General features: G+C 43.5%; 1 protein-coding gene across 1 annotated transcript in view; it reads left to right on the top strand.

Moving 5' to 3' along the window:
- The first annotated feature begins 13,659 nt into the window (after positions 1-13,659).
- TMEM135 (transmembrane protein 135) overlaps positions 13,660-26,063 on the top strand; it is a 195,682-nt gene continuing 183,278 nt past the window's right edge. Inside the window, exon 1 of the mRNA XM_076328343.1 lies at positions 13,660-13,842. Coding sequence (XP_076184458.1) covers positions 13,702-13,842 — 141 coding nt within the window. The 5' untranslated portion in view covers positions 13,660-13,701. The remainder of the gene's footprint in view (positions 13,843-26,063) is intronic.

Raw genomic sequence — 26,063 nt, 5'->3', positions numbered from 1 at the left:
ATTTATCCATTATAATTTCAATTGTCCACTAACAATCAGAAAATAAATTATTTGTTTTGTCATGACACTTCAAGTGAACATGGTTCTACTCGACCTCAGGAAAAAACCCAGTGCAGTGAGCTGCATATGTATTTTTGTGTATATATACATATGCAAATACATACACACACATGTATTTTTTTTAATGTATAAATTATTCATATATAATATCAGCGCACAAGGTAGTGTACAGCATGGCACTCTGATTCAGTGATGCTGAATCAATCAACATTGATCTCTGTGGGGCAGAATGTGTCCCAGACCTTGAAATGAAGTACATCGTATGTGCAAATTCACCCGCCACAGTGCATTGCAGCACCTTTCCGGGCCTGATCCAGCGAGGTGGGATTTGGCTCCTGACGCTCGCAGGATACTTTGCTTAGGTTTCTACCTTTGGTGTCTCCATGTGAGCCAGCTCGCCCTGCAAAGGGAGACCCAGACAGCACCAGCAATGCAGTCTAGAGGGCAGGTCTCCTGACATGCAGCTAATCTCTGTTTTCGTGCAGACACGACTGTAACTTACTTTATATACTTTGGTGCAGCCAAGCTGTGACACATAGATCCCATATCTGGATTCACATGTGTAATTCCTCGCATGCCAACATGGGTCAATAGTTGCTCCATGACCCCTGAAAGTCAATATTTTGGTCTGCACAGAGACCTCAGAATTTGGTTTTAAAGCATTGTAAACAGGAAATTTCAGTGCTACTTAATATGCATCATTTTGAGAAATCCTTTGCATTTAGATAGTATCGAAACATTTGACAATGCAAGAGGATTTTTCAGATTATGTGTAGGGTTAGAAATGCAGAAGGCACAGATGTATCACACCCAACGTCCAACGGGGCACTGAGAGCAAAGCTGGCCGTAACTTTCATAAGATGAAAGGTCCCCATATAAAGGTCACTTTACCCATGTGTTAGTATTTTTTCACACAGCTATTTCTCTTTCTATGCTTAAGAATAACTTTAATTCTTTTTTTTTTTTTAAAACATTTTTCCCAAAGCCCCTTTCCTCAAGTAATTCAGAGATTGATATATCTCTCCAACCAGATTAGCAGAACGGACAAAAAGCTGTGAGGCAGTCACTGGCAGGATCCAGTGAGACAAAAACATTTGCACAATGATTTTTTTATCAGAGTGTAGCTACATTTATAAAATGTTGTACTAAAATACAAACCCATCCAAAACAACCAGCCCTCCTCCCTTGCCTGATTTTACCAAACTTCTCAGGAAAGCTCTCCTGCAGAGATCCAGCATGCCCTATTTCAAGAAAATCTGTTCCTTTTGGGAAAATTAGCAGACTGTGGTTTGAAAATCAGAGCCACAGTGGAGGCAAAATTCAGCCTGAATTTTGGAGTCAGTGCTACTGCCTCCCAAAATGACTTTCGGTTTGAACTGCTACTCACCTTTGCTTCTATAATGCTCAGAGATTCGCATTTTGGCTTGGAATTTCCCACACTTGACCTTAGTCCAAGGGATTTTTTTTTTTTCTGGAAAACGATGAACAGTTTTCTTCTCAGAAAATTGTTGAGGCCTCTTTTTTTTTATGCTCAGATAACTCCAAAACAGCTTGGTTTTATAACTTTGGATTTGGCATGTGCAGAGTGCAATCCTGCAGGAGGAATGCACTTTTTGTCTCGTTTGAAGAAATTTCATTTCGCAATAGCAAATTAGCCTGAAACTTTTGGAAATAATAGACCAATCGTTCACAAGGCATGATTTAACCGTGGTAGAAAATGACAGGCTGAGTTTTCTTTCTCTGAGAGGTCACGAGTCTTGCTTTATAAATACGGCTTAGTTTCCTTTTTGCAGAGTCATCTTTCCCACTAAATCTTTCTGTGTCCTGTTTTGCTTTAACTCCATGGCAGCATCGGCGGTTATTTCCCCTATATTTGCTCTCCATAAGCAACGTTGTGCTTGGCTCTCGGTGGCATTTTGCACGTTCTGGAAAGGAAATTTCACTGGACATGATTTAAGAAGGACTCTTTCTGCCTCGCATGGCGTGCTGAGTTAAATTACTGCTCCTCACTCACCCAGACTGCACCCGGTCCTGGTCCTCACATCCAGTTGTCACCCACATCACACAAACCTGCTTACGGACATAGGGGACAGATTTTTTTGAAAGCGTCCTATAGTGCTTCCTCCTCAAATGTATTACCCAAGAAGTAAATACTAAGCTTTTAAACATTTAAATTAATTATTACCCAAGAACTAAATACCAAGCTTTTAAACATGGAAATTAATTAATTAATTAATGAAATTAATTAAATTTTTAAACTTGGGAAATTAAGTTAGGCTGAGATATAAATCCCTTAAAATAGGGGCTGAGAAGGTGGATTTGCCGATACGCTTCGGCTGGTTTGCACTGCTCCAGCGATACCACGACGAGCTGGTTTAATCAATCAGTTATTGCAGGCTTAAGGTTGTTCTGTGTCACTGGAGCAGCACAGAGCTGTCAAGCGTGCTGATGAATCTGGCCACAAATCTTAAAACGTACTATTTTTCCCCATTAAAAGGCCCGTGTGAGCTGATATGCTGTGTTTAATTACATAACAGCAAGTATTGACTTGCAGGGCACGGCTGGAAAAAAACCTTCTTTGTATTGTGTTAGGCAGGCGGTGGGGTCATTCTCCTGGGAAAGAAATTTGACATCTGCCAGGAGGTGAAGTTCGCTGCATTCACACCGCTTTTGTAGAGTCTGTGAATACACAAAGGGGGACTGGATACAACAGTGAAACCTGTCCCCTTGCTGATACGGGCTGTTGGCACGACTCTCACGAGGAGCCGCTTCACGCGCCAGTAAAGTGGATTTAAGTTATACACACAACTGCCTTCAGGTCCCTATAGAATCGCAGAGAAGTTTAAATAGGCAGCAATACTTGACTCTTCCAGTTCTAGCTGGACTGCCCAGTTCACAGTGGCACTATTCTTCACTTCACTATATTTAAAATATAGTCACTGAATGCTAATTATTTCCAAATTCCAGTCTCCTCTGCAATTCTTCCAATTTTTCTGATTTATTAATGGTTCTTTCCTTTTTAAATGATCACGGTATGCACACAGTTTGGGAGCTGGTATAATTATTTCATTTAAGGAGATGAGTTTTTGCTAATATATTTATACATATAGCATGGATGCAATTGCAAAAGATATCTGCTTTATTCTACTCCCTCTTTCAGTATAGTTTATCCCCCTTTCTCACACAGACAGAGCTGCTCTTCCATAAACCATTTGTATATGACATTCATAGTTTTCCTTTTTCTTGACCTATTCCGACATAGTTAAAGCAGTGCTACTTTGATATGAAGACAAACACATAAACTTCATGCCAGACAGTGAGAAGGACTGGTTTGGCAAGTCTTCGGCAAACAGGTTTCTTAATTTCTATCCAAACTGGCAAATTAATCATATGGATTACTGTTACACAGACTACAGGACGTTCAAAATTAGTCTGAGCATAAATAATGTCATTCACTCTTGTCCAGAAGGCTTTGCTGCCGTTTTACATTTACTTTGTGTTCCTTGCACGCATACAGGTGATTACACGGAGTGCAACCCACCTTATCCTATGCGCATATATGCTCTTCGTCTGACTCCCTGGCAGGGTAGGTCCAGGTATGAATTGTCAGAAAACTAACAAAATAAGATAAATAGTCCTGTGATGACAAGGAGGGGTGGTGTGACTACGAAAGAAAACAGATCAGCTTAGATTGGCTTCAACTGTCAAGGAACCGCACCCTGATTCTTTTCTGCCGTGCTGATCACACTGGTATTTTAGCACTGTACCAAGGTTTTGTTATCAATGGAACAAATGCAGAATTTTACTTCTATTATTGCTGGATCAAGCATTTGAGTATGTACTGATCTTTTATTCTTGAGCAGTGTAATTTATATTTGGAGGCTGACAATTCATCTAGTTCCCCATAGATATATAGATGAACTTAGAAAATAACGAGAGTTTATGTGAATTATGTTTTTCTCAGGCATTTTTATTCCTCGGAGAGAATTCCATGGGGCCAAATTACCATGAAAACTAGATTACCATGATATTTCAGTTCCTTACGGTAAAAGTTCATGTCATTCATTACTCTTGACACTAAACACACATCCTTGGGGAACTATGAAAAATATAAAAAGAAAACTCGTAAAAATATGCTTAAAAAAACCATAAGAAAGCTGCCATTTAACACAAATATTCCCCAAACATTCCCCAAGCAAAACTAAAGCCAATTATTTCCCAAATATGAAAATTTCAGGCCACGGCTGGGCATAGTGCTGTATGGAGAGGTAAGGTTACTACTCAGCTTATGACATAAAATCAGTCCAGATATGCAGGAATCAGTTGGAAAGAAGACCAGCATACACACCCCTTTGCTCTGAAGGCGGGCTGCAATGCAGTGAAGAGTCAGGCTCCCAATTTAGACAAAAGCCACTGTATCTGCTCTTCCACTGCAGCCAATTCCTGAGGCTAAGATCTAGCTTGATCCCACTGTATTTTAATCTTGCAGGAAAGGCTCTCAAGGGTGCACTTTGCCACCACACCAAGACCACTGCAATGGAGGACGCTGGAAAGACCGGGGATGCTCTCCATGCTGCCCCAGACCTGGCCTCTCCTTCCTACACATCTGATGTAGGGGTTGTGCAGCCAAGGGTGAGTTTTTTGATAGGTTTTGCCATTGCTAGGTTAGTCTGCCATCGAATCCTGCGTAGTCAAGGCAGACAGAGCAGGTACTCAAGAGTCCAGTTCAGATCTAACGTGGCAGCAGTGGTGCTCCACTCTCCCTTGGCTATCAAAGGAGCTTAGGATGTCTATCTCATTCCTTAGCTGCTCCAGGTAGTTGGGTAAAGTTGAGAGGAATTAACATAGGCTCAAGTGTAAAAAGAAAGTGGGGACCAAGGAAGAATTTGTGCACGAACCCTTGGGCAACAACGCATAACCATAGGATAAAAAATTGTTGGTTTCAGCCTGACTAGGGGATCATTTTAAGACCTCTATTGTAAGACTCGCACGTAAAGTGTAATGCCATGCCACTCCAGGCTCTGAATTATGAAAGGATGAACTGGGTCTCAAAAACATGATTTCAGTAAGTAAAAAGCCAGCATTTCAAGAGATCATTTGTTAAGTGGACACATGGGAAAAGAGAATTTTCAAAAGTCCTTCTAGAAAGTGGTACTGGTAAGAGATGGCCCTGGGGCTTATTTTTCTTCAGCTAAAACAGAGATGCTGGATGTTAAATGACATTTTGAGACAGTGAGCTTTTGGTGAGCTGTACTGTAAACCTGTATATCTTTTTTTGGATCGTCAATAATTATAGCTCCTCCATACAGTGGTAAAAACTGTATACTCCTTCAACTTGGGCTATTTAGTTTATTTAAAATTTCCTCTGAAAATATGCTTTTTTGCACTATTTCTATGTAAAATCTTTCTCCCAAAAGAGATGGATGCAGACCAGTGGGAGTGGGAGTGCCGGGAGGAGGTATAATTTCTTGCATACACTGTGATTTCCCATGTAAAGTTTACTGAAGTTCTGGTATGAGGGAACTTATTTGAAATATATCATATGGGTTAATGCTGCTTCGTGGTGCTGAGACATAAATTGCACATCCATGGACATCAGGTCATTAACCATCCTTAGTACCTTGTTTTTAGGGGCAGTATACTATCCCAACCAGCCTGTACCAGTTTCCCCCTGGGTTTTTGACCGAAGAGATCTGTATAAAACATTACCACTACACCTCTTCTCAAAAAAAAAAAAATCAAGCAAAATTCTTTTATTTTCTATAAATAGGATGTAGAAGGAAGGTGCTTTCCTGGTGCGGGAGGGGAATGTAAAATGATACCATGTCTGACCAGTTACCTCATCTCTATGCACACGCATATGCACATGCATCCTGAACTCTAGCCAACACAGTAAGTTTTCTGCTCCCTACCTTCAAAATCTTCCAATGCTAAAAAACACTATAAAAATATCACAAGAAGTTTTCTGACAGTGACATACATCAGGCTGCAAAATGACCTCTCCCAGGGAGTGGTGAAAGCCCTATCATTTATGTTATAAACAACAGTAATTCTTAACACATGATGTGCACAGAGCTGGACAACTATTAAATGATCTGCAAAACATGCCTTTGAGATGTTACTGCTACACAGAGGCACGGATGGGGTTTTGGGCTTAGGGCCCAAAAAGCAAACATATTCCTAACAAAGAATTTACACTCAAGTTCATCTCTTCTAGCTGGGTACTCAGATACCAAGATAACCCCACGGCATTTACTTACAACTAGACAAAACACTAGAACTATTCCCTGGAAGACAATATTGGGAGAGCCAGAGAAATAACCTATTACTTTAAGGAGGGGATTTTTTTAGAGACACAAAGTTAGGTATCCAACCTGCACTGAAATCCAGTGGGATCTGAGCACCTAACTCCCACAGGGCTCTCTGAAAATACTGACCTTAAAATGTTAGATTTTTCTCTCGGCCACGCCAGAGTTTGTATGAGGGAAGTCTCTGCAGGAGACGTCTGTAAATGAGATCAGAACTCAACCATAAAATGCTGACAAAGTCATCTGGAGCGCACAGAGCTGTGCTCAGTGATGAGTATACCATTTCATTATTTTTGTGTTTATTACATCTTTTTCCCATGTGTTGGTTTTCATTTATCGGCAGTTTTTATTTTGATTTGTATTTTATTATAATTTACTTTCATTTGCTAGTTCTCAGTCTATTTACAGAGAACAAAAGAATGCACAATGTAGAACAGTAGAATAATAGTGTTTATTTTCACAAGTTTGGACCGATCAAATAACTCACAAGTCCCAAAGTGGAACCATGCCTGAGGTAGGTTAGGTCATCTCGAGTGTGGGGAAACAAACAGAAATATCCCATTCTTCACTATTGTTTATTATATTTATGCCACTTGGGAGTTTTAACAATACCACATATATAAAACATTTGTTCTTGCTTTCTGCGCTATTCAGAGTTTTCTCAAGGCTCTTTGCTGCTTTTTTTTTTCCTAGGGACACTGCAATGTTGCTATGCTTTAGTGACTTTCTCAACTGATCTAGCAGAAATGTAAGAAATGGCCCCTAGGAATGACCCAGGGGTGCTGAAAAAGAGGTTTTGTTCTCTGAATGCTTCTATGTTTAAAAATGGTTCTTTTGAGAGTTTTAACTAGTTTGCTTCAACTTCTTTCCTTGATTCTTTTTCATGTACATTCAAAGCTTGGTCCAGCAGAGAGAAACCAAAAGCAGTCTGTTGTTGCTATCAATATCTTTGCAGTCCCATCAAATACACAACTGCTTTTTATACTGCCTTGATTTTTGAGAGGAGGTCCAAATGTGGATGTCTAAAGCCACGTCTGCCCGCCTAAACCCTGTATTTCAAAAGCTAAGAGCAACCATGGGTGCGTTGTTTCTTTCATTTGCAATTTGAAGCGCTTTCAAGACACCTTGCAGCAAAGGGTGGGCTGCTCAGCCACCCTGCTGAAAATAAAGGCAAAGGGGACAGCTTGCCTCAAAAAGCCTCCTCCATTCACCCTGCTCACAGCTTTGGACATCCAGAGTCCTGCTGCAGGACGATGTAGTTTATCAACCCAACATTGCAGGATAACCTAAAATCACTGCCAATCTGCTTGAAAATACAAACCTGCAAAACAGAGTGATTCAGCAGCTGCTACTTAGGCTGCCGAATTCTACTGCTGTGAGGTCCAAGTGCTGGCAGCAGGAGTGATCAGAGTCCTGAGGCTATTTCAACATGAGCATTTGAAAATTAAGTCGCTGAAATTTACTGTTCGTTATTCCTCTGGAAAAATTCAGGCTGAAATTGAAAGCTTTTTCAAAAGTGCCGAGTTGCTAGAAACTGTCGTTACTTTTCAAAGCAGCTGTTGGGTGCTCAGTTGCTTTAGAATAACTACATTTCTATCTGTGGTCTTAGCAACCCAACTTTATGGACTGACAGTTTTACTACAGAAACTTTAAGTGCGCTAGGAACTTCAAACGGAGAAAAAATGGCTCCTTCTGAGTCTTAAGTTCATGAAGCTATTCATGACTTTGAAAAAATTCCTGTTTGAAGCATAAATAATGTTGCAGTAATGACCTCAAATAAGATGGAAATGGGTGAACAGGAGGGGCAAACAAAAATTTTTTACTTGAGGATTTCATCATTCGTTCCTGCCTCCTTTTTCGCTCATACTTTGTGAAAGATCCTTTGCATTGACGCTGCTGAAGAACAGCCAACCACCAACTGCTGCTCCCACGGGCAAATGGTAATGACTGGCTTGTATCTACCCTACTTAGGGCCAGACCTCTCTATAGCATATTTATCTCAGATTTCATTCAAAAGGCCCAAAAAAGAGCCAGAGAGTGCATTAGCAATCAGGTGGCACAGACAATAGAGGTCCAGAGCTCTACTTCACTCCGTGGACCTCTTTAGGAGTGGAGACCCATCTAACGCTGCCTCAGAGCCCTGTGCGTGCAGCAGCGTGCAAGCCCAGCCTGCTCTCATCCTTCCCACTCATAGTCATGGAAGGGTGAACATCATCTGCACGTTTGAAGGCTGCTGCCCCCACCTGGTATGCAGAAATGAAGGATGAAGCAGCTATGTGGGAGAGGTCTTTCCTGACTGCTGAATTTGATAAACATCCAGACAGGAGGATGGCAGAGGAAGAACATGAGTTCCAGATGCAGCACTGTGACTGTAGAGCATGGGCAGACATACCTTTTGATAGCACACAACTTTTCCACCAGAAAAGATTTTATTCCATCTGGGTGGTGTAAAGGTGGGTTGTAGTGGTTTCAGCCAAATGAAGGTAGGGAACTAGCCTTTATTATCCGGGCGAGGGAGTTTCAAGCACAGGAGTACACTGAGGTACCGGGATGACGCAAGATGTGATTTTGCATTCTTTCCAGAACTACAGAAAGCACTTTCCAGGAAAGCAGGAAAGAAGCAGAGAAGCAGCAGGGTCACAGTTGCTGTTCTGGGCTGCTCTTGGGATGGTGTCCACATGCACTGCCTCTTACTCCTTTTCTAGTGAGCCCAGTGGCTTAATTTAGCCTTTAACGACCAATTCTGTCACCTGATTCAGAAAGAAGAAATCACTGTCTCCAGGAACAGCAGCACCATAGGCTAAATACAGTTGAAGTACAATTCTACTGATGCTAGTAGCATGAATATGGCTCAGTATGTCATCTTTTGGTTTGGCCTGCAGAATCAGCGTGGTGAACATTAAGATTTTGTTTTCTTGATATAACCCTTGGTACCTCTGTAAGAAAGACTGCAACATTTGTGTCTGGAAAAAATCCAGGTTTGTATAAACTGAAGGATATTATTGTGTGTATTAAAATGTTCACAGGGTATTATCCCACAGCCCATCCCATATTTATTTTGGAAATGATTGCATCTGGAAAATGGGAAAACTTCCAGTTAATTCCTTTACCTTGAAATATCAGCAAACACAAGGGTATTTGGAGATTATTCCCTGCTAAAAAAATGAACAAGTAGCATTCATGACTGTAAGCCAGAAAAGAATCCCTCTTCAAATGATGCAAAATGGGTTAAGTTTAAAGTTTAAGTAGTTTCGGAGACAAGGGTGAAAAGTAGTTCTTAAAGGGTCCTTCTTTCCTTGGAGGAAAGTAAAACCAGCTCAATTAATGGCCATTCACTCCCACTCAATACAGCCATTTCATGTATTAGTGATGTATGTCACAAGCTTGTGGTTTATTTCTTCAAAACTAATTATATACTGTACCTACCATTTGTCCTGGATTTTGAGAAGAAACGGAGATTGGAGCAACATCTCCAAGTTCCTATGCAGTTTACTGAAGGAAGCAGATGTCTGCGTGTACACATTGCCTCCACTGACCTGAGCAGAAGGATGAATTTAATCCCTAGCTTTTTTAGCGGCAGAATATTTTTCAGTCTGGATTTCATAAACTTTATAATGGAGGCATGAGATGGCAGGAGAACAAACTGAAGGACAAAAACAATGAGAGTGGAAGAATGGGAAAAGAAGGAAAATAAGTGAGTGCAAGAAAACCCTTCTGCTGGAAAAAGCAGCTCTTATCGGACAAAAGAAGCTACTTCCAGAAGCGAAGTTCAGGCACCGAAAACTGCACGAGTAGCAGGGAAAAGCTGCATCACCTGTCCCAAGGGAAAAAACAAATACATAGCAAGAAAAAAGCACACAAGTTGGAAAGCAGCATGAAGAGAGGGCAAAGCATTACATTTCTTCCAAGTTAAAATGTTTCCAGATTGTTCTGATACTTAAAAATGTTTAGAAGGAGGATTTCCCAGATCCCAATGCATTTGGACGGCAAAGCCTCCTGCAATGTAAAGTTCCTCGTGTGGCTTCTTTCCTCGGTTTCTTTTTTTTCCTGTCTGATTTTGTTCCAGTTAGCTAAATGCTGCATCTTGGCTTCCCAGCTAGACCACCTCGTAACACTGATACCTGCTTGCTGCGAAGGCAGGCGGAATTCTCCACACCTCCAACCACTCTCATGGGCTGAGATATGTAATTTACTTGCAGACACCAGATTTGTCAGATGCTGAAGGTATTAGCAGAGAATGTTCTTAGACTATGAGAACCACTGAAACCTGGAAAGGCTGGCACTACTGTTCTTCATTCAGCAATTGCCACCCAAGCCATCTGATTCCCTCATATAATCAGTTATCATCAGTACAAGTAAACTGGGGGATTGCAGTGCTGTCCACCAGCTAAGATCTCTTGCTAAAGACTGAGTCTGGCCCCGGACTTGTGCTGAAAGCTGCAAATGGGTACGTGGGCAACTGGAGCAGAGAGTCTAAATGCAGCGAAATGCTGCCACATCGCTCCCTTCTGTGGCACAAGGCACGGAGACTGGGATACTGTAGCTGTCCTAGTCTCACGAGGCTCACGTGTATCTGGCATTTTTGGCAGCGTAAATTTTTATTCAGGCACATTGGTGTGTCTGTGTCCTGAACTTTCCCTGCCGAAACCAGGACAGTCTGATACTGCTACATTAATGAGGACCAGGGAATAAGCTGAGCACTCCCAACTCTCCCACCATTCATGCTGCTTAGCAATTAGCTCACTCCCTGGCTCTGTTTTTGGGACCACTCTAAGTAACTCTCTCCAAGACACCTGGATATTACAAGGCAAGTGCTGAACAGCATGTGCCACATCACCTGGCCTTATGTCACAGGATTCATCACTGGTGTTTGTTTAAGTAACATAGACACAGCCTGCTGTTCCCAGTACACAGCCTTGTTCACGCGACAAGGAGAGCTCCCAAAAACCCCAGGAACTTACAGGGGCAAAAGTAAATGTCCTCAATGCATTTTTAATTCATGTGACTCCTTCCTTTTCCAAAACTGTTTTGTCCCAGTTCCAATCAAGGGTAAGTTTCTCCCAGGACAGAGTAGCCTGGGCTGTCATCCAATGCCACTTGGGCTATCAGCGATATTCCCATGCTGCTTTAACCCTAGGGCTTCTTCCCAGAACAGAGTATTGCAACCCCATGGAAAAGGGCCTGGAGCAAGGTCAGGGCTGTGCCACCTTCTTTATTAGTACATCATCAGAGTCTTCCTCAGCTGGCCCAACAGGAGAGATGCAAAAGCCTCCAGTTCTGAGCGGGCAGCTATTCAGTCAGATCAGGGTGGCTGCACAAATGAACAGGCTATCTTGTTGGGTCCTTCTTTACCAGTTTTCCTTAACTCGAGCAGGACAAGTCCTACGAAATTAGGACTGTTTGCAAAAATGTGTCTCAGAAGTGAAATTATTAGCTTGTGCAATTATTAGTATTGTACGTGCCATAGTTCCCTGCACACAAATACAAGGCAGCAAGCAAGCCTTAAGCCCAGAGTAGTAGCAAAGCCAAAACATGCATGCAAGAGAGCCAGAATCCATATCTTAGGCAATAATTGCCTTTTCTGCCCACAAGCAGTTCTTTAACAGAGTCATACAAAAACAGCAAGCAAGGCACTGGGTCCAAGCCAAAGTCCAGGCAATGTTGCAGCAGGTTATCTTGCCAATGCTGCTTCCCTAGGAGGGTCAGCACACAGCAATATTCACTCCCTTAGTCAGCCACGCGACTACAGCTGCAGGGGAGCTGTACCTCAGCGCTAAAGCTGAATTTAAAGTTAACTCTACGGTCTTCTACTAGATTTTAAACAGAGACTGTCATAGACAGAGTTCTACCTGACACAGGGTTGGTTGGTCAAGCATGCTTGACTGAAATAGCATAATTGAACTATTTAGGCCAAAAATCTCCTACTGCAGATTTCCTGGGAGCCTGCAAATAGTCTTGCGGTGGCTCCAAGTTCTGTGAACCGTCCAACTTACCCATCTATGGGCTACTAAATTTAAAATGCAAGTATGCTCTTGCACCCATAGCAGGCTTCTTGAAAGGAACGGTAAAGGTTTTTGCAAAATTAACGCCAAATTTGCTCTATCTTGTTGAGAGTGGTACAGACTGGTCTCAAGTCTGATCAACGAGGGGAACTCCGCAGGCTGTGCAGGAGGAGAGTTTGAGGCGGGCTGTAAGGGGGAGGAATTTTCTTGCTGTGGATCTGTTCCAAGTCTGTATTTGACTAAAGGTTAGTTTGCTGATCTTCCTGTTTGCCTCGGGATCTATCTCCCATTAGGTCTCGAAATAACGTCTTCTGACTTGACCACCGCACAGAAGGTACAGAGTGTACTTGCTCCATCAGGACTTAACTGTTTGCAAACTTGTTACTTAACACAGACCTAACGTAAAATCCCCTGGCCCTGACACACCCAGCCCATTTAGTCCCAAAATAATCAAAATTTCAAGCTGGAACCAGATGCCAGTTTTCCAGCTGAACTATAACCGTGTATCAGTCACTGCCTTCACGGTTTTGTAAAACCCCATCGTATCACCCCCGCTTCTTTCCAAACCAGAGAGAATCAACCGCTTTTAAGCTTCTCCTCACAATGCGGTCGCTCTCACTCTCTAGATGACTTTAGTTGCCTTTCTCCCACGCAGCTACATCGGGAGATGCGGAGCCCAAACTGCAGGCTGTTCTCAAGGTGTGGGTGCACCGAGGCTTCAAGCGGCCAGCACAACGCCGCGGCTTGTCAAGCCTCCCTGCCGATGTGCAGCCCTCGGTCGGCTTTCCCGCCTGCTGCTGCAGCGCTGGGAGCTGCAACCCGCCAGCTCCGCGCCCGGCAGCCGTTCAGGGCCGCCGAGGGTGCTCCACGCAGGTCCTCCCCACGCGCACTACCCGCGGCCCCGCGCCGGGCAGGGGTACCGGCCCGGGCTCCGCGCTGTCCGGGCTCAGCGGCGGGAGGAGGGCCGGGGCGGGCTACAGGGGGGGGCCGAGAGCCCCGGTGCTGCCCGAGCCGCGGGGGGGAGGGGACACGGGACGGGGACACGCGGGACGCGGAACACGCGGGACGCGGGCAGCGCCGCGCACCCCCCAATCCCACGTGCGGCGCGCGCCCCGCGGCGCGCCTCGCGCCACCACGCCCCCGCCGCTCCCCGCCCCCCGACGGCCGCGGATTGGCTGAGGGCCTCACGCGAGCCGCGCGGAGGGGGGGGTGGGGTGGGGAGAGCGGCTGCCCGCGAGTAACCCCGCCGCCGCCAGCGCCCCGCGCGACCTTTCTCCTGCATCGGCGGTGACGCGGCGGCCGCGCGCGCCCCCTCTCCGCGCGCGGCAAAGATGGCGGCGCTGAGCAAGTCCATCCCCCACAGCTGCTACGAGATCGGGCACACCTGGCACCCGCGGTGCTCCTGGGCCGTCCTGCACGTCACGCAGGGGGCGCTGGCCGAGTCCCTCCGCATCTACGGCACCCTCTACCTGGTGGGTCTGCGAGGGGGGCCCGAGGGGGAGCCTGGCCTGGGGGGGGCTTGAGGGGAGGGTCAGGTCCGGGGGGGGGGGGGGGCTGGCCTGAGGGAAGGGCACAAGGGGTGTCAGAGAGGGGGAAGCCTGGCCTTGTTTTTGGCTGGAAGGCCGTGAGGGATATGAGGGCGGAGGGAGCCTGGCCTGAGGTGGAAGGGAAGGGTACAAGCGATATGGGGGGGAAACCTGGCCTGAGGTGAGGGAAAAGGGCATGAGGCGTGTTTGGGGAGGCCACAAAGAGTATCAGAGCGAGAGGAGTCTGGTCTGGGGTGGGGGGGAAGGGCATGAGGCATATCGAAGGAGGGAGGCTGGTATGTTGGGAGAGGAGGGGCAGGAGAGATGTCAAGGGGCAGCCTGACCCTGGGGTGAGGGAGGAGAAGAGCAAAAAGGATGTTTTGGGGGGAGTCTGATGCTGAGAGAGAGAGATGGTGTGGTGGGGGCAGCTTGGCTTGAGGACTGGAGGGCATAAGGGTTGTATGGGGGGAGAGCCTGATGCTTGAGGGAGGAGGGGCAGAAGAGGGGGAGTGTCTTGAGTCTGGCCCTAGGAGGGGAGGAGAAAGGCATGGGGGGGTGGTGGGGTCCGGTGGCATAACAGAGGCTGTGAGAGGGGTGAAGTTGGTGGGGTAGGAGGGCACAGGCACAGTCTGAACACCGTATTTTCGTCATTTTCCAGTACCTATGATACCTGAATAAAAAGACTTAGTATTTGCCTGCGAGGCTAGCATTGTATCTTTGGCAGTAGCAAGAGCACATGTGTATTACTGTTGGTGACACCTCGGTAGTCAGTGCTTCAGGATCAAGGAGGTTCTATTGTATAATGAAGCAAGGCTAAAAAAATACATTAAGGCTAAAGGAGTGTATTCAGAGTATCCTACAGGTGAGGTATCTTAGGTTGAGCATGCAGTTAGACTTGGTTATATCACCTCAGTTGCAGCTGGCTTGCTTCCAGCAAATTAGGGTGTAGGTAGAGGAGTCAGGATCTGTTTGCATCCATCTGTGTAAACTTATCCTGAAAGCTGATCTAAGCTGGAATCGATGCAGGTGAGCACTTCCTTCTGTCCCCACCTCTGTTTTTCCTGTAGTGGTGCTTGGAGGATTGAGTAGTGAGCTGGCCCCAAGCGAAGTGTTGAAGAAAGAAAAATGAGTCATTGAGTCTGTACTTTAAACTCTGTACCAGTGCTGGTACACCAAAATTGTCAAGATACGTAATAAGGAGAAGGGAAGGAGTGGGACCGCAGCAGTCCTGGCACAATTCGTTTAAGCTCCCATTGAAGTGTTCCTTGAGTGAAAATTGTGACAACATCCAATTACATGATAAAAAAAAGTTAATAACTGGTAACAGTGTGGACCTAAGGAGTTGTCATGTCTGACAGTGGACATTTTCATTCTGAACTGACACAAACAGAAGTGGCAGCTGTTTGTGTGAGGAGACAGTGAGCTGGATCAGGAAACTAATACAGAGAAGAACATTCCCTCTCCTCCCCTCCCCAGTAATTTTTTTCGTTGTATCTGTTTTCTGATCCAGTTTGCTGTGTGGGAGCATGAATACTTGTACCAGCAGAGAATGGGCCTGAAATGAGCCATGAGAGGTGCAGTGGTGATCTGTCAGGTCTGGCTAAAGATAAAGCAGCTTAAGCAGCTCTGTAATTAAATCAAAGTTCTCCAGCAGCCAAGCCTGGTAAAGAGATTGCTGCTCATAGCTATGTTACGGTTCACTCAGTTGTGCAGTCACGGGTTGGGGGAAAGCTCCCCCTTTTTTATTTCTTTGAAAAGAAAAACAAACCCCCAGATCCAGAATGTTTTCCTGATCTGTTTTACAGTGTGGCCCCATGAACAGTTACATCTTGTCACAAATCCAAGGTGGGGTGGGAACCTTCTCAACCAATGTCATGCTGTACTGCAAAACATCTGCATCAGTTTTTACACTGCCTTCTTTACAGTTTTTAATTTTCTTAGGTTTTTGTTGACAGTGTTTAACTTGACTTATCAGAGTAATCTAAAGCTGAGCTGCTCTAAAATCTTGCTGCTACCTAAAGAGGGAGGAAGCGCTTGCCTTCCTTTGCTCCCAGACACATAATTGTACTCCTTTCTTTGTGGGGTCTTGGACCTTATCTCTCCTTGAGCAGATTTGATTCATTCACTAACCCAAGAGAGGTTACTACCCTGCTTTTAGCTGGGGTAATTTTCAGCTGCATTAATGAATTGAATTGATTTATTAAGCAAGGTTTGACGAGCACCAGAGCCAGTGTAAGGTAAAGAGTGAAAGGGTGCAGTGACGTCTGCAGAGGAGGAAGCAGAAGCCTTGCACATTGAGCAGGCTGGCAGGGAAGGAACACTCTTGAATTAAGAAAGTCATCACTAACATCATTCTTTGCTGGACTTAAAGCTGTGCCTGAAAACTTTGTAAATTAAATATCACAGTTGGACAGTACAAACACTCAGTCCTTTTCTGTATTCTGAGATTCACATAAGGGATGAACTTAAGTTATTTTATCTTTATAGTTATATCAGTGTATGTTCAAAATGTTTCTGGTACTACTTAGTCCCAGTCCTTTGTACAGCTCAGCAACAAAAAGTTGCACTTCATTTTTCTATGTCAAGCCTGTAAAATGGCTTCTGCTTGTTTGTTCCTCCTGTTGCCACAAGCTAATAACTAAGGAAAGTAGATGAAAGAGTTTCCTCTACAAAAGCTTGTGTGGAAATGAATGAGAACGAAGAGATGAGAATAAATTGCCAGAGGTTGTTCTGGGAGAGAATGTGGTTAGGGACAGTTATAATCCAGAGTCGTGACATCTACACCCCACATCTCTTAAATGTTTTGCTGCTCTTCAGTCAATGGGAGACTGATGGAGCCAAATTAAGTGGTGCTAGTATTTCATGGGTAAAATACTGGTTTTCGGTAAATGGCTGTAAAGAGTCTTTGCTTTTAAGTAATGCTGTACTGTTTTTTTTTTTTTTAATAACTGTGCTTGAGTATTTTTTTAGTTGGAAAAAATATAATCTTCAGATACCATACTTTCACTGTCTTTATTTTTGCTCCAGTACAAGTTGATTGCTTTAGCAAAAGTAGGTTTTATATCTAAATTGAATTGTCCCTCCCCATACGAAGTGGCTGACAGGAATGCCTATTTCATAATTAAGTCTGCTTGTATTTCACAAACCAAGTATCCCAATGTGTAAGTCTTCTGAGACCCACTTTAGAAAAAAAAAAGTTAAAAATTGCTTAACACCTATACCCCCAAAACAAACCTCAAACAATCTCCCATAAATCTTATAATTACACTTTTAAAAACTGCCTGCCTTGATATCTTAAGAAAACTTTACTGAAAAAGTCCTTCATCAGTTTGTTGTACTTTGTTATATCTATACTCCTGTTTTGGATTAGTCAAGGCTAAAGAAAATGTGAAGGTGTAATCTTGTATTTTCAAAGTTGAAGAATTGAGACTTCTAGAAATTCACAAGAGATGGGGAGAAGAGAACGATTTCACAGGGAAATTGCATAAAGCTGGAGAAAGGGAAATGAAGGCTGGAATATTGGATTTGAATTGTCTTGGCTTCCGTTTCCCGGGATTTCTGTTGATTTCACATGGGAAATCTGCCATTCATCACATGCATTAGAGCGAAGTCCTCTGTTGCCTGAGGGTTTGTAGGTTTTAGGCACTTGTTTGATGATGGTGCGCATTTTGCAGTCGATAAGTATGCTTAGTCGTTAGTATGAAGTCTTTGTAGTATATCGAGGTAATCGGCTCTGGTGGTAACATTTCTTCTTAATCTAAACAAGGTAAAAATCATCTGTTTGTTACTTTGCAGTTAAGCTAATTCTGCTAACTTTTTGCCCATGGGATGACAAGTCTCATTCATGTCTTTCACCTTTTCTTTCTCCTAGTCCGATCATCTGTTTTCTTCACTTAATTTAAGCCAGGCTCCCTCCCTGCCTCTCCAACCTAACTTCTGTCCTGCCCTTCCTCTTCTTGAACACAGGCCTTCCCCTCCCCACCACCATCTCTCCTGCCCTTCCTCCCCAACACCGGCCCCTTCCCACCCTACATCTGCTGCCCTTCCTTCACCTGGCATGCCTCTGCTGCTAAATGACACAGCCAGGGAACAGCTTGAGCACTGGCCCCTTCGTGGTTCACACTGACTGTTAGTTTGCTCCTGGCTCTGACTCCAAATGCCTCTCTCCAAGACAGATCTGCTGGCATAGAGGAGAGGAGCACCAGGCCTAAAGCAGTGTGGATGCCAGCGGGTCTGTTCGACGTGTCCTCTGGACTGGGGGATGGTTCAGCCAATTATTTAGCAGAACAGGTGTAACCTGGGTCTGCTATTCCAGTATATTTTTTAATGATCCTTGGGGCTTGCTATATTTTTGTGGTGGGTTGACCCTGGTTGGATGCCGGGTGCCCACCAAAGCCGCTCTACCACTCCCCTTCTCAGCTGGACAGGGGAGAGAAAATGAAACTAAAGGCTTGTGGGTCGAGATAAGGACAAGGAGAGATCATTCACCAATTACTGTCATGGGCAAAACAAGCTTGACTTGGGGAGGGGAAATTAATTTATTGCCAATCAAATCAGAGTAGGAGAATGAGGAATAAAACCAAATCTTAGAACACCTTCCCCCCACCCCTCCCTTCTTCCCAGGCTTAACTTTACTCCCGATTTTTTCTACCTCCTCCCCTCTCAGCGGTGCAGGGGGACGGGGAATGGGGGTTGCCATCAGTTCATCACACGTTGTCTCTGCCTCTCCTTCCTCCTCAGGGGGAGGACTCCTCACACTCTTCCCCTGCTCCAATTTGGGGTCCCTCCCACAGGAGATAGTCCTCCACAAACTTCTCCAATGTGAGTCCTTCCCACGGGCTGCAGTTCTTCACGAACTGCTCCAGCGTGGTCCTTTCCATAGGTGCAGTCCTTCAGGAACAGACTGCTCCAGCATGGGTCCCCCACAGGGTCACAAGTCCTGCCAGCAAACCTGCTCCAGTGTGGGCTCCTCTCTCTGTGGGTCCGCAGGTCCTGCCAGGAGCCTGCTCCAGCACGGCCTTCCCACAGGGTCATAGCCTTCTTCAAACACATCCACCTGTTCCTGTGTGGGGTCCTCCATGGGCTGCAGGGTGGATATCTGCTCCACTATGGACCTCCATATGGGCTGCAGGGGGACAGCCTGCCTCACCATGGTCTTCACCACGGGCGGCAGGGGAATCTCTGCTCCGGCACCTGGAGCACCTCCTCCCCCTGAAGTGAAGAAGGCTTCACTGACCTTGGTGTCTGCAGAGTTGCTTCTCTCACATATTCTCACTCCTCTCTCCTGGCTGCTGTTGTGCAGCAGCTTTTTCCCCTTCTTAAATATGTTATCCCAGAGGCGCTACCACCACTGCTGATGGGCTCGGTCTTGGCCAGCGGCAGGTCCATCTTGGAGCCGGCTGGCATTGGCTCTGTCGGACATGGGGGAAGCTTCTAGCATCTTCTCACAGAAGCCACCCCTCTAGCCCCCCCGCTACCAAAACCTTGCCACGCAAACCCAATACAATTTTATTGATTTCTTTCACTTAATTTCTTCTCATACCCTTTTCATACTCATTTTGGTCTCATTTGTAATATTTTTCATACTTGTGCCATATCTGCTTCCTCCTGTGCTTGTAATAGCCTTCAGGTTCTTAGATGCCAATTGCTTCTTTTTCTTTCTGTGTCGGAAGTTTTTTTTCCTACTTATGATTCCAGTGCTGTTGTCTTCCTAGGCCCTCTTTGACCCCTGAGTATCTGTATTCCTTCTCTTAATCTGCATTATTTATTTTGTAAGCTCCCTAGGACAGCATTGTATATTGTATTGTTAAAGACACAAATGCTATCAGCAACTGTACAAATATAAGATGTTTTTTCTTCCTGTATAAACGTGAGAGGGACATTGGTATAGTACAGCATGGGCCAGGTAGTCATGCACATGGCAGCTGGCAGGTCTCTTCACAGATAAATCACGATTGACTAGAGGTAATAACAAGAACAAACCTACTCATTGCGCTAATGAATTATTTTGAGAACTGTTGGATGGAAGACAGAATCACCAGCCAAAGATCGAGGTGAGGCAGAATGAAGTGTGAGTGTCGCATCACTTTCCTGGCTGTATGTACATTGCTGTAGGATAGGGCCAGAGGTCGGCCCCAGGGATAGATGGTGCACACCGGCCGTGCCGCTGCTGCTTCAGGCTTGCTTCACGTGCAGTTTCTCTTAGGAAGAGCTGTTTGGACTGGTCCTGAGCAAAGCCGGGGAGCCAGCTAACACTAAAACAGATCCCGTCTTACCTGCCAGCGTAGACATAGTCATCATGTGTCATCTTTCTGAGGTGTGCGAGAAGGCTGTACTGGCCAGATTGTATTCAAAAATAGTCCAGAATTGCTGGGTATATTAAAATGTGTTTTTTGTTTGCTTGTGCTGCAAACCATTGTGTATTTGGAAGTAGGGTGGGGAGACTAAGAAGGATGTTAGTGTTACCCTTGAATATGTATGCCAGCTTGGATCTCTGGGGTAGGCCATCAGGAAACTCCCTTCTGTCAGGACCTGGTACCCAGAGTTGCTGTGATGGTGGTGTGTGATTGCGTTGTGTTGGGATATCTGATCATCTTAGTACTGTGTAGTGTCCCATATCTCTGTGTTGTGTTATGAATGACATGTAGGTCAGCGTGTTCTTGCCTTTAGATTCTTCTGGAAGCTGGGTTAAATATGACTAAAATTAGCTTAAATGTTAGTAAAGTAAGAACCTGGCTGTGACATCTTTATTGCAGGCTGTGACCATTCTGCTCTGTTCAGGTGGCTTTCGGGCCAGACCAGTAAAATTCTTTCATAAATTGAAAATAAACAACAATAATCTTTTGCTGAGATATTGACAATTTTAAAAGAATCAGTTAATGAATTCAGTTGGACTGAAGAATTTATGCTCAAAGATTGAAGGAGTAAGCTGGAGCCTGCATCTCAGTAATGGTGGAAACGAGGGAAAGCCCCTGCCTTGACTGACTGAGCAAAGATCTTGGTAAAGGCACTACAAATACTGGGAACCAGCAAAAATCATTAAAGAGACTGTTTATCAAGGAGGTGTAAATCTGTTCTCTTAAGTTGGTACAGCTGTACAGTAGAGTGCAAGAATTTCAGGGTAGGAGGAAAATAATTGAAAATTATACTGAGTTAACGTTTCAAGGGGAATGAAAAACAGCCCTCTACTCATTTAAGTACGAGGGAAACAAGTGGTGAAGATAAGTCGTCATGGAATGTGATGGAATGTAGATGTCATTCAGAGAGTACATGAGTACTGTTCATTTCTTTTTTTAGTTGGGTGAATGAGATGGAAAATTTTAAAAAAGCCAAACCAAAACAACCTAATCCCCTGATGGTGATCCTCATATAACATCTCACAAGGGACAGAGGAAGTCAGAGAGCAGGAGGCACACGCTCTTCCTCAGACTATTGCAGGAACTGACTTATGAAATGAAAAAATCTGGAAGCCAGGTTTTGTAATCCGTGAAATCAGGGAGGGACCAGCTAATTGAGGGACAACAAATCTGAATGTTTAAGAGGAGGCACGAGAAACAAATTGCTGATTTAAACAACAGTGTCTTTCAAAACCCAAATGTTACCTGAGGGCATTTTGAGATTAAGTTGCTCCAAAGCGCTTAAAAACAAATTTTATAAAGCAAAGGAATAATGTTCTTGTAAAATTCATACAAAATTGCAAATGGTTATAAAAGACCATATAAATAATTGAATATAATTATGAAAGAAATCTGACATCAGTCTGTAGCTCTGCCTGCCACTCAAGTAATCTGAGGTATTTTCTTAACTGGTTTAAATACTGGAGATTGCTTTGCTTTTAGAATGCACACGTGACTTAAGTTATAAAATTTTCCTTGGCTTTTTAATGACTTGCAGCGTATGTATTATATAAAGCATCTACAGAGCATTATCAATTGTCTTTTAAAGGTGCCTAAATGTGCTAGATAGTCACTCTTACAAATGTCATTGAACTCTGCCTTCCTGGAGATTTGGCTAGGTGTCTGAATATTTCTGTAGCTTTTTTTTGTTTTTCTTTTTTTAAATAAAAATTTGTTATTATGTGCTTGATTTTTTGAAGGAATGAGAGAGAGATGATAGTGCTTTTTCAGTTTCCATCAATCAGTGCTGTATGTGTTGGCTAATTTCGCTAAAATTTGATGGAGAAGTAATGTTCTTAAAGACATACATTTTGTACAAACTTAGGAAATGGTTGTTTGATGGAGGAGGGAGAGAAAAAATGATGTTGTACACACAACGTCGAAGTCTGTGTTTTTTTAGCCTGCCACGTAACCTGTCAGACTGTGTACATTGGTCAGCCAATTAGCACATTCATTAAGTCAAATGCAATGCGTTCTGTAGAATCTGTAGTTCAGGGACGTAGGTGAAGACTGAGGATACTGGAGGTGAAGCTTAGGTTATTGCGGTTGGATGATGATTACTTGTAGGCGTTACATGACACATCATTAAAATAATCAGGCCTGACTGGTGCCTCTGATCATGGGAAAGCTTGTTTTTGAGTCTCGTGTTCCTTTTCCACTGGAGCACATTGATAGCCTACCTCAAGGTCTTGCACTGACTATGTAGCTGTTTTTTAAGGATGGTGTTAGAAATGCATCTATTCTTTCTAAGGTTAAGACAGAATACATCAATTCTGATTTCTTAGTTCTATAGGGCTTAAAATTCGTGTATGAAGACTAAATTAAAAAAAGTAAGGGCTTCAGTAATACTCTTCCACAAACTGATGGTATCCTGAATCTGGTGGACTGATTTTTCATAAATACTTTTTCATGTTGGAGAGTCAAAATGCAGTTGTGTGAATTCTGTAGTTAATGCTAGAAAATATTTTTTCTGTCTATTTCTTTATTTTTACTGAGTAGGCTTTCTTTTAATACTTCAGACATAAAATACAGTAGGTCTTAGGGTTCAAATCGTTAGCAATGTTATTCTTAGAGTGACTAGTGTATTATAGAATCATGGAATGATTTGGGTTGGAAGGGACCTTTAGAGGTCATCTAGTCCAACCCCCCTGCCGTGGGCAGGGACATCTTCCACTAGATCAGGTTGCTCAGAGCCCCGTCCAACCTGACCTGGAATGTTTCCAGGGATGGGGCATCCACCACCTCTCTGGGCAACCTGTGCCAGTGGTTCACCACCCTCAGCGTAAAAAATTTCTTCCTTATGTCCAATCTAAATCTACCCCCCTTTAGTTTAAAGCCATTCCCCCTTGTCCTGTCGCAACAGGCCCTGCTAAAAAGTCTGTCCCCATCTTTCTTATAAGCCCCCTTTAAGTACTGAGAGGCTGCAATAAGGTCTCCCCGAAGCCTTCTCTTCTCCAGGCTGAACAACCCCAACTCTCTCAGTCTTTCCTCCTAGGAGAGGTGTTCCATCCCCCTGATCATTTTTGTGGCCCTCTTCTGGACCCACTCCAACAGGTCCGTGTCTTTCTTATGCTGAGGGCTCCAGAGCTGGACGCAGTACTGCAGGTGGGGTCTCACCAGAGCAGAGTAGAGGGGCAGAATCCCCTCCCTCGACCTGCTGGCCACGCTGCTTTGGATGCAGTACTTTTTTTTTTTTTAATGCTTTTTTTTTTTTAATGTATCACTTCAAGAGTGTTTGCATTTGATTTGAGGGGTGATCTCCTCCTTCCAATGCGTCTCCGTATTGTACTATACATAAAGGTGTAAATAACATGTTTCTTCCTTCTACTTTTATTTCTGTTCACATGAAAACAGTCTTAGAGATGTAGTAGCCTGTCTCTCACGGTTTTTCCACCTATACTAAATTTAATTTCATAGAATTTTTTTTAAATGAATTAAATAGAGTTTTTCATATATATGAACATTTTCTATGTATCTATTTCAAGATGGTAATGGCCAAAGTGTTTTAGTGAGAGTTAAATCAGAGGTTGTTTTAAACTGTAGGGGAAATGGGGCGATTACCATTGGAGAGTAAATCTGTGGTCAGTTTACACTGGGTTGATGAACAGGAGATGGAGAAATCTTCCAGTCTGGGCTAGGTGCATAAAAGATAATCAGCTGTTTAGGGAATCATTATGGTGCTTGTATATTCAAGGATTTTGGAGGACAGGCTTGTGGTCATGTCTTTTGCTGTGGTATCCATCATGTATTAATCTTGCTGTTCATTCCCTTTGATAGTAACGAGGGTGTGGGGTTGCCTTCAAAAGCCTTCTAACGCTGCCAGGCCTGCATTAAAGCATAATTGAATTTTGGGTTTCAAGTTTTAAACAGTTGTGTGCAGAAGTGAGGAAAAGAGTTATTTTTCTTAAAAAATGAGTCAGAGGCTCTCTGTTTTCAGTTTTCCCACAGGTGGTAATGGGACACTGGGCAGTGCTGGATCAGTCTTCAGATGTGGAAGGGAAATCTTCTTTCCCCCATGCTTGACTTACCTTACTCAACAGGCTTTACCTGACCACATTCTTAGTACCAAACTAATCCTGTTTGGGGCCAGAAATATTTTCTCTGGAAGTCAGGCTGGCAGGTGTTCAATTCCCCCCCCCCTCCTGTTTGTGCGTGGGGCACAGATGTCATACAAGGACAATCGGCGTATATTTCATCAAATCAGTTTCTCACTTGGAGGTGTTATTAAAGAGTAATGTATTTGTCTTGTCTGACTGTAGCATGCAAAAGTTTGGTTGTCTGATGACTGAAGTGTTGTGATCTATCTAAATTTCATCCAGATGCACATATGCTTACCCTCATAATAATAATAATATCCAGTGATACACAGACTACGTAGTTTAATAGTCTCATCTGGATTTTAGTTCTGAAGTACAATTTGTGCACAGATGAAGCAAATACAGCAATAAATACAATGATAAATTTCTTGAGCTGTGTCCACTTGTGCTACTAATTCTTTAGACTTGTTGCTATGAGATTTTTAACTTCCTTAAAATTTCAGCGGTTTACATGTGTTACTTGGTTGTCATTTAAATAACAAAAGTCTACTCTTGTATGTAGGAGAGGCTTGGAATTTTGTCTTACGGGTTTGCAAATCACTGGAAAAGTAGCAATAGGCATTTAAAATATCCTTTAATGCCTGTATTATGGTATTTGAATGCTTGAAAATTTCAATTACTTATTTCTTAATATTTTAACATAGCTGAATCTTTTTAGAATTAAATCTGTTATTTTCAGCTTTTTTCCTGAAACGTTCTCTCTGATATCTTTTTTCTAGCTCTGCTGTTCGTGTTTTTAATGATGAAATATCTAGGATTCTTTTTGCTTCATCCTTTTTCCCCTCGTCGATCCTTTTCTTTCCTCTAACTGCCATTCATTTGTTTCTTCTTCTGCAGTATATCTGTATTTTCTGCAGACTGTGTTGGACTGAAGGGAGATCAAGAGCTAGAACTTGTGGATGCAAATAGAAGGAAATTAGGAAGTTCTAAAAAGTTTGGATGTTCTTAGGCCATCTGCCCCGTGACAGTGCATGATTTGTTTTAAATTCCCTTTTGCTCTTAGTTGTTGAGTGTTTGGGCATCTAGAAAAGTATTTCTTACGGGAGGTTGGGAAAGACAGGATTTATTAGTTGACTGTGTTAGAAAATGAGAACGTAAAAATGTTAGCAAGGCTGGACTCTATCCTATTTTTAGAGCTCTGGTGGCTTGAGCTCTGCTGGTTTTGAGAGAGAAGAAAGTGGAGTTAAATTGCAGGAAGGGCTGCAAAGGCTGTTACAGGCAAACAGCTCAGCTGTTGGTATGGGCTGTGGATAATGAGTACTGAAGTCTGTTTAATGCTTACACAGGCCAAATAAAGACTGCATCTGCAGACTGTACTACTGCTTAAAATTTCTTTTTAGTGCATAAAACGTCATAGCGTAAGAAAACTTAAATTGTGGTGAGAGGAAAATGTCAGTTTTAGTTTTTGAAATGTGGGTTTTCTTTATTACTTTCCAGATATCTTGGAATTCTTGCAACTTAACTTACAAGGAGTGATTATACTCTACACTGACTCAAATGCTTAATTTTTGATAGGGTTGGAGTTTTTCTTGATGAATAAATAAATCTCTGATGTTAGGTAAGTATTTCAAACTTGGATATTCTTTACCTGCAGAGAGCAAATCTGCTTGAGAAAGTGCCATTATCTAATTGTTACTTTAAATGTCGGTGACAAACATATTGGTTTTCGTGATAG

This window comes from Aptenodytes patagonicus, chromosome 1, assembly GCF_965638725.1.
Source record: "Aptenodytes patagonicus chromosome 1, bAptPat1.pri.cur, whole genome shotgun sequence".
In the NCBI taxonomy this organism is placed as follows: domain Eukaryota; kingdom Metazoa; phylum Chordata; class Aves; order Sphenisciformes; family Spheniscidae; genus Aptenodytes; species Aptenodytes patagonicus.
This window is presented reverse-complemented; position numbering and strand designations above follow the sequence as displayed.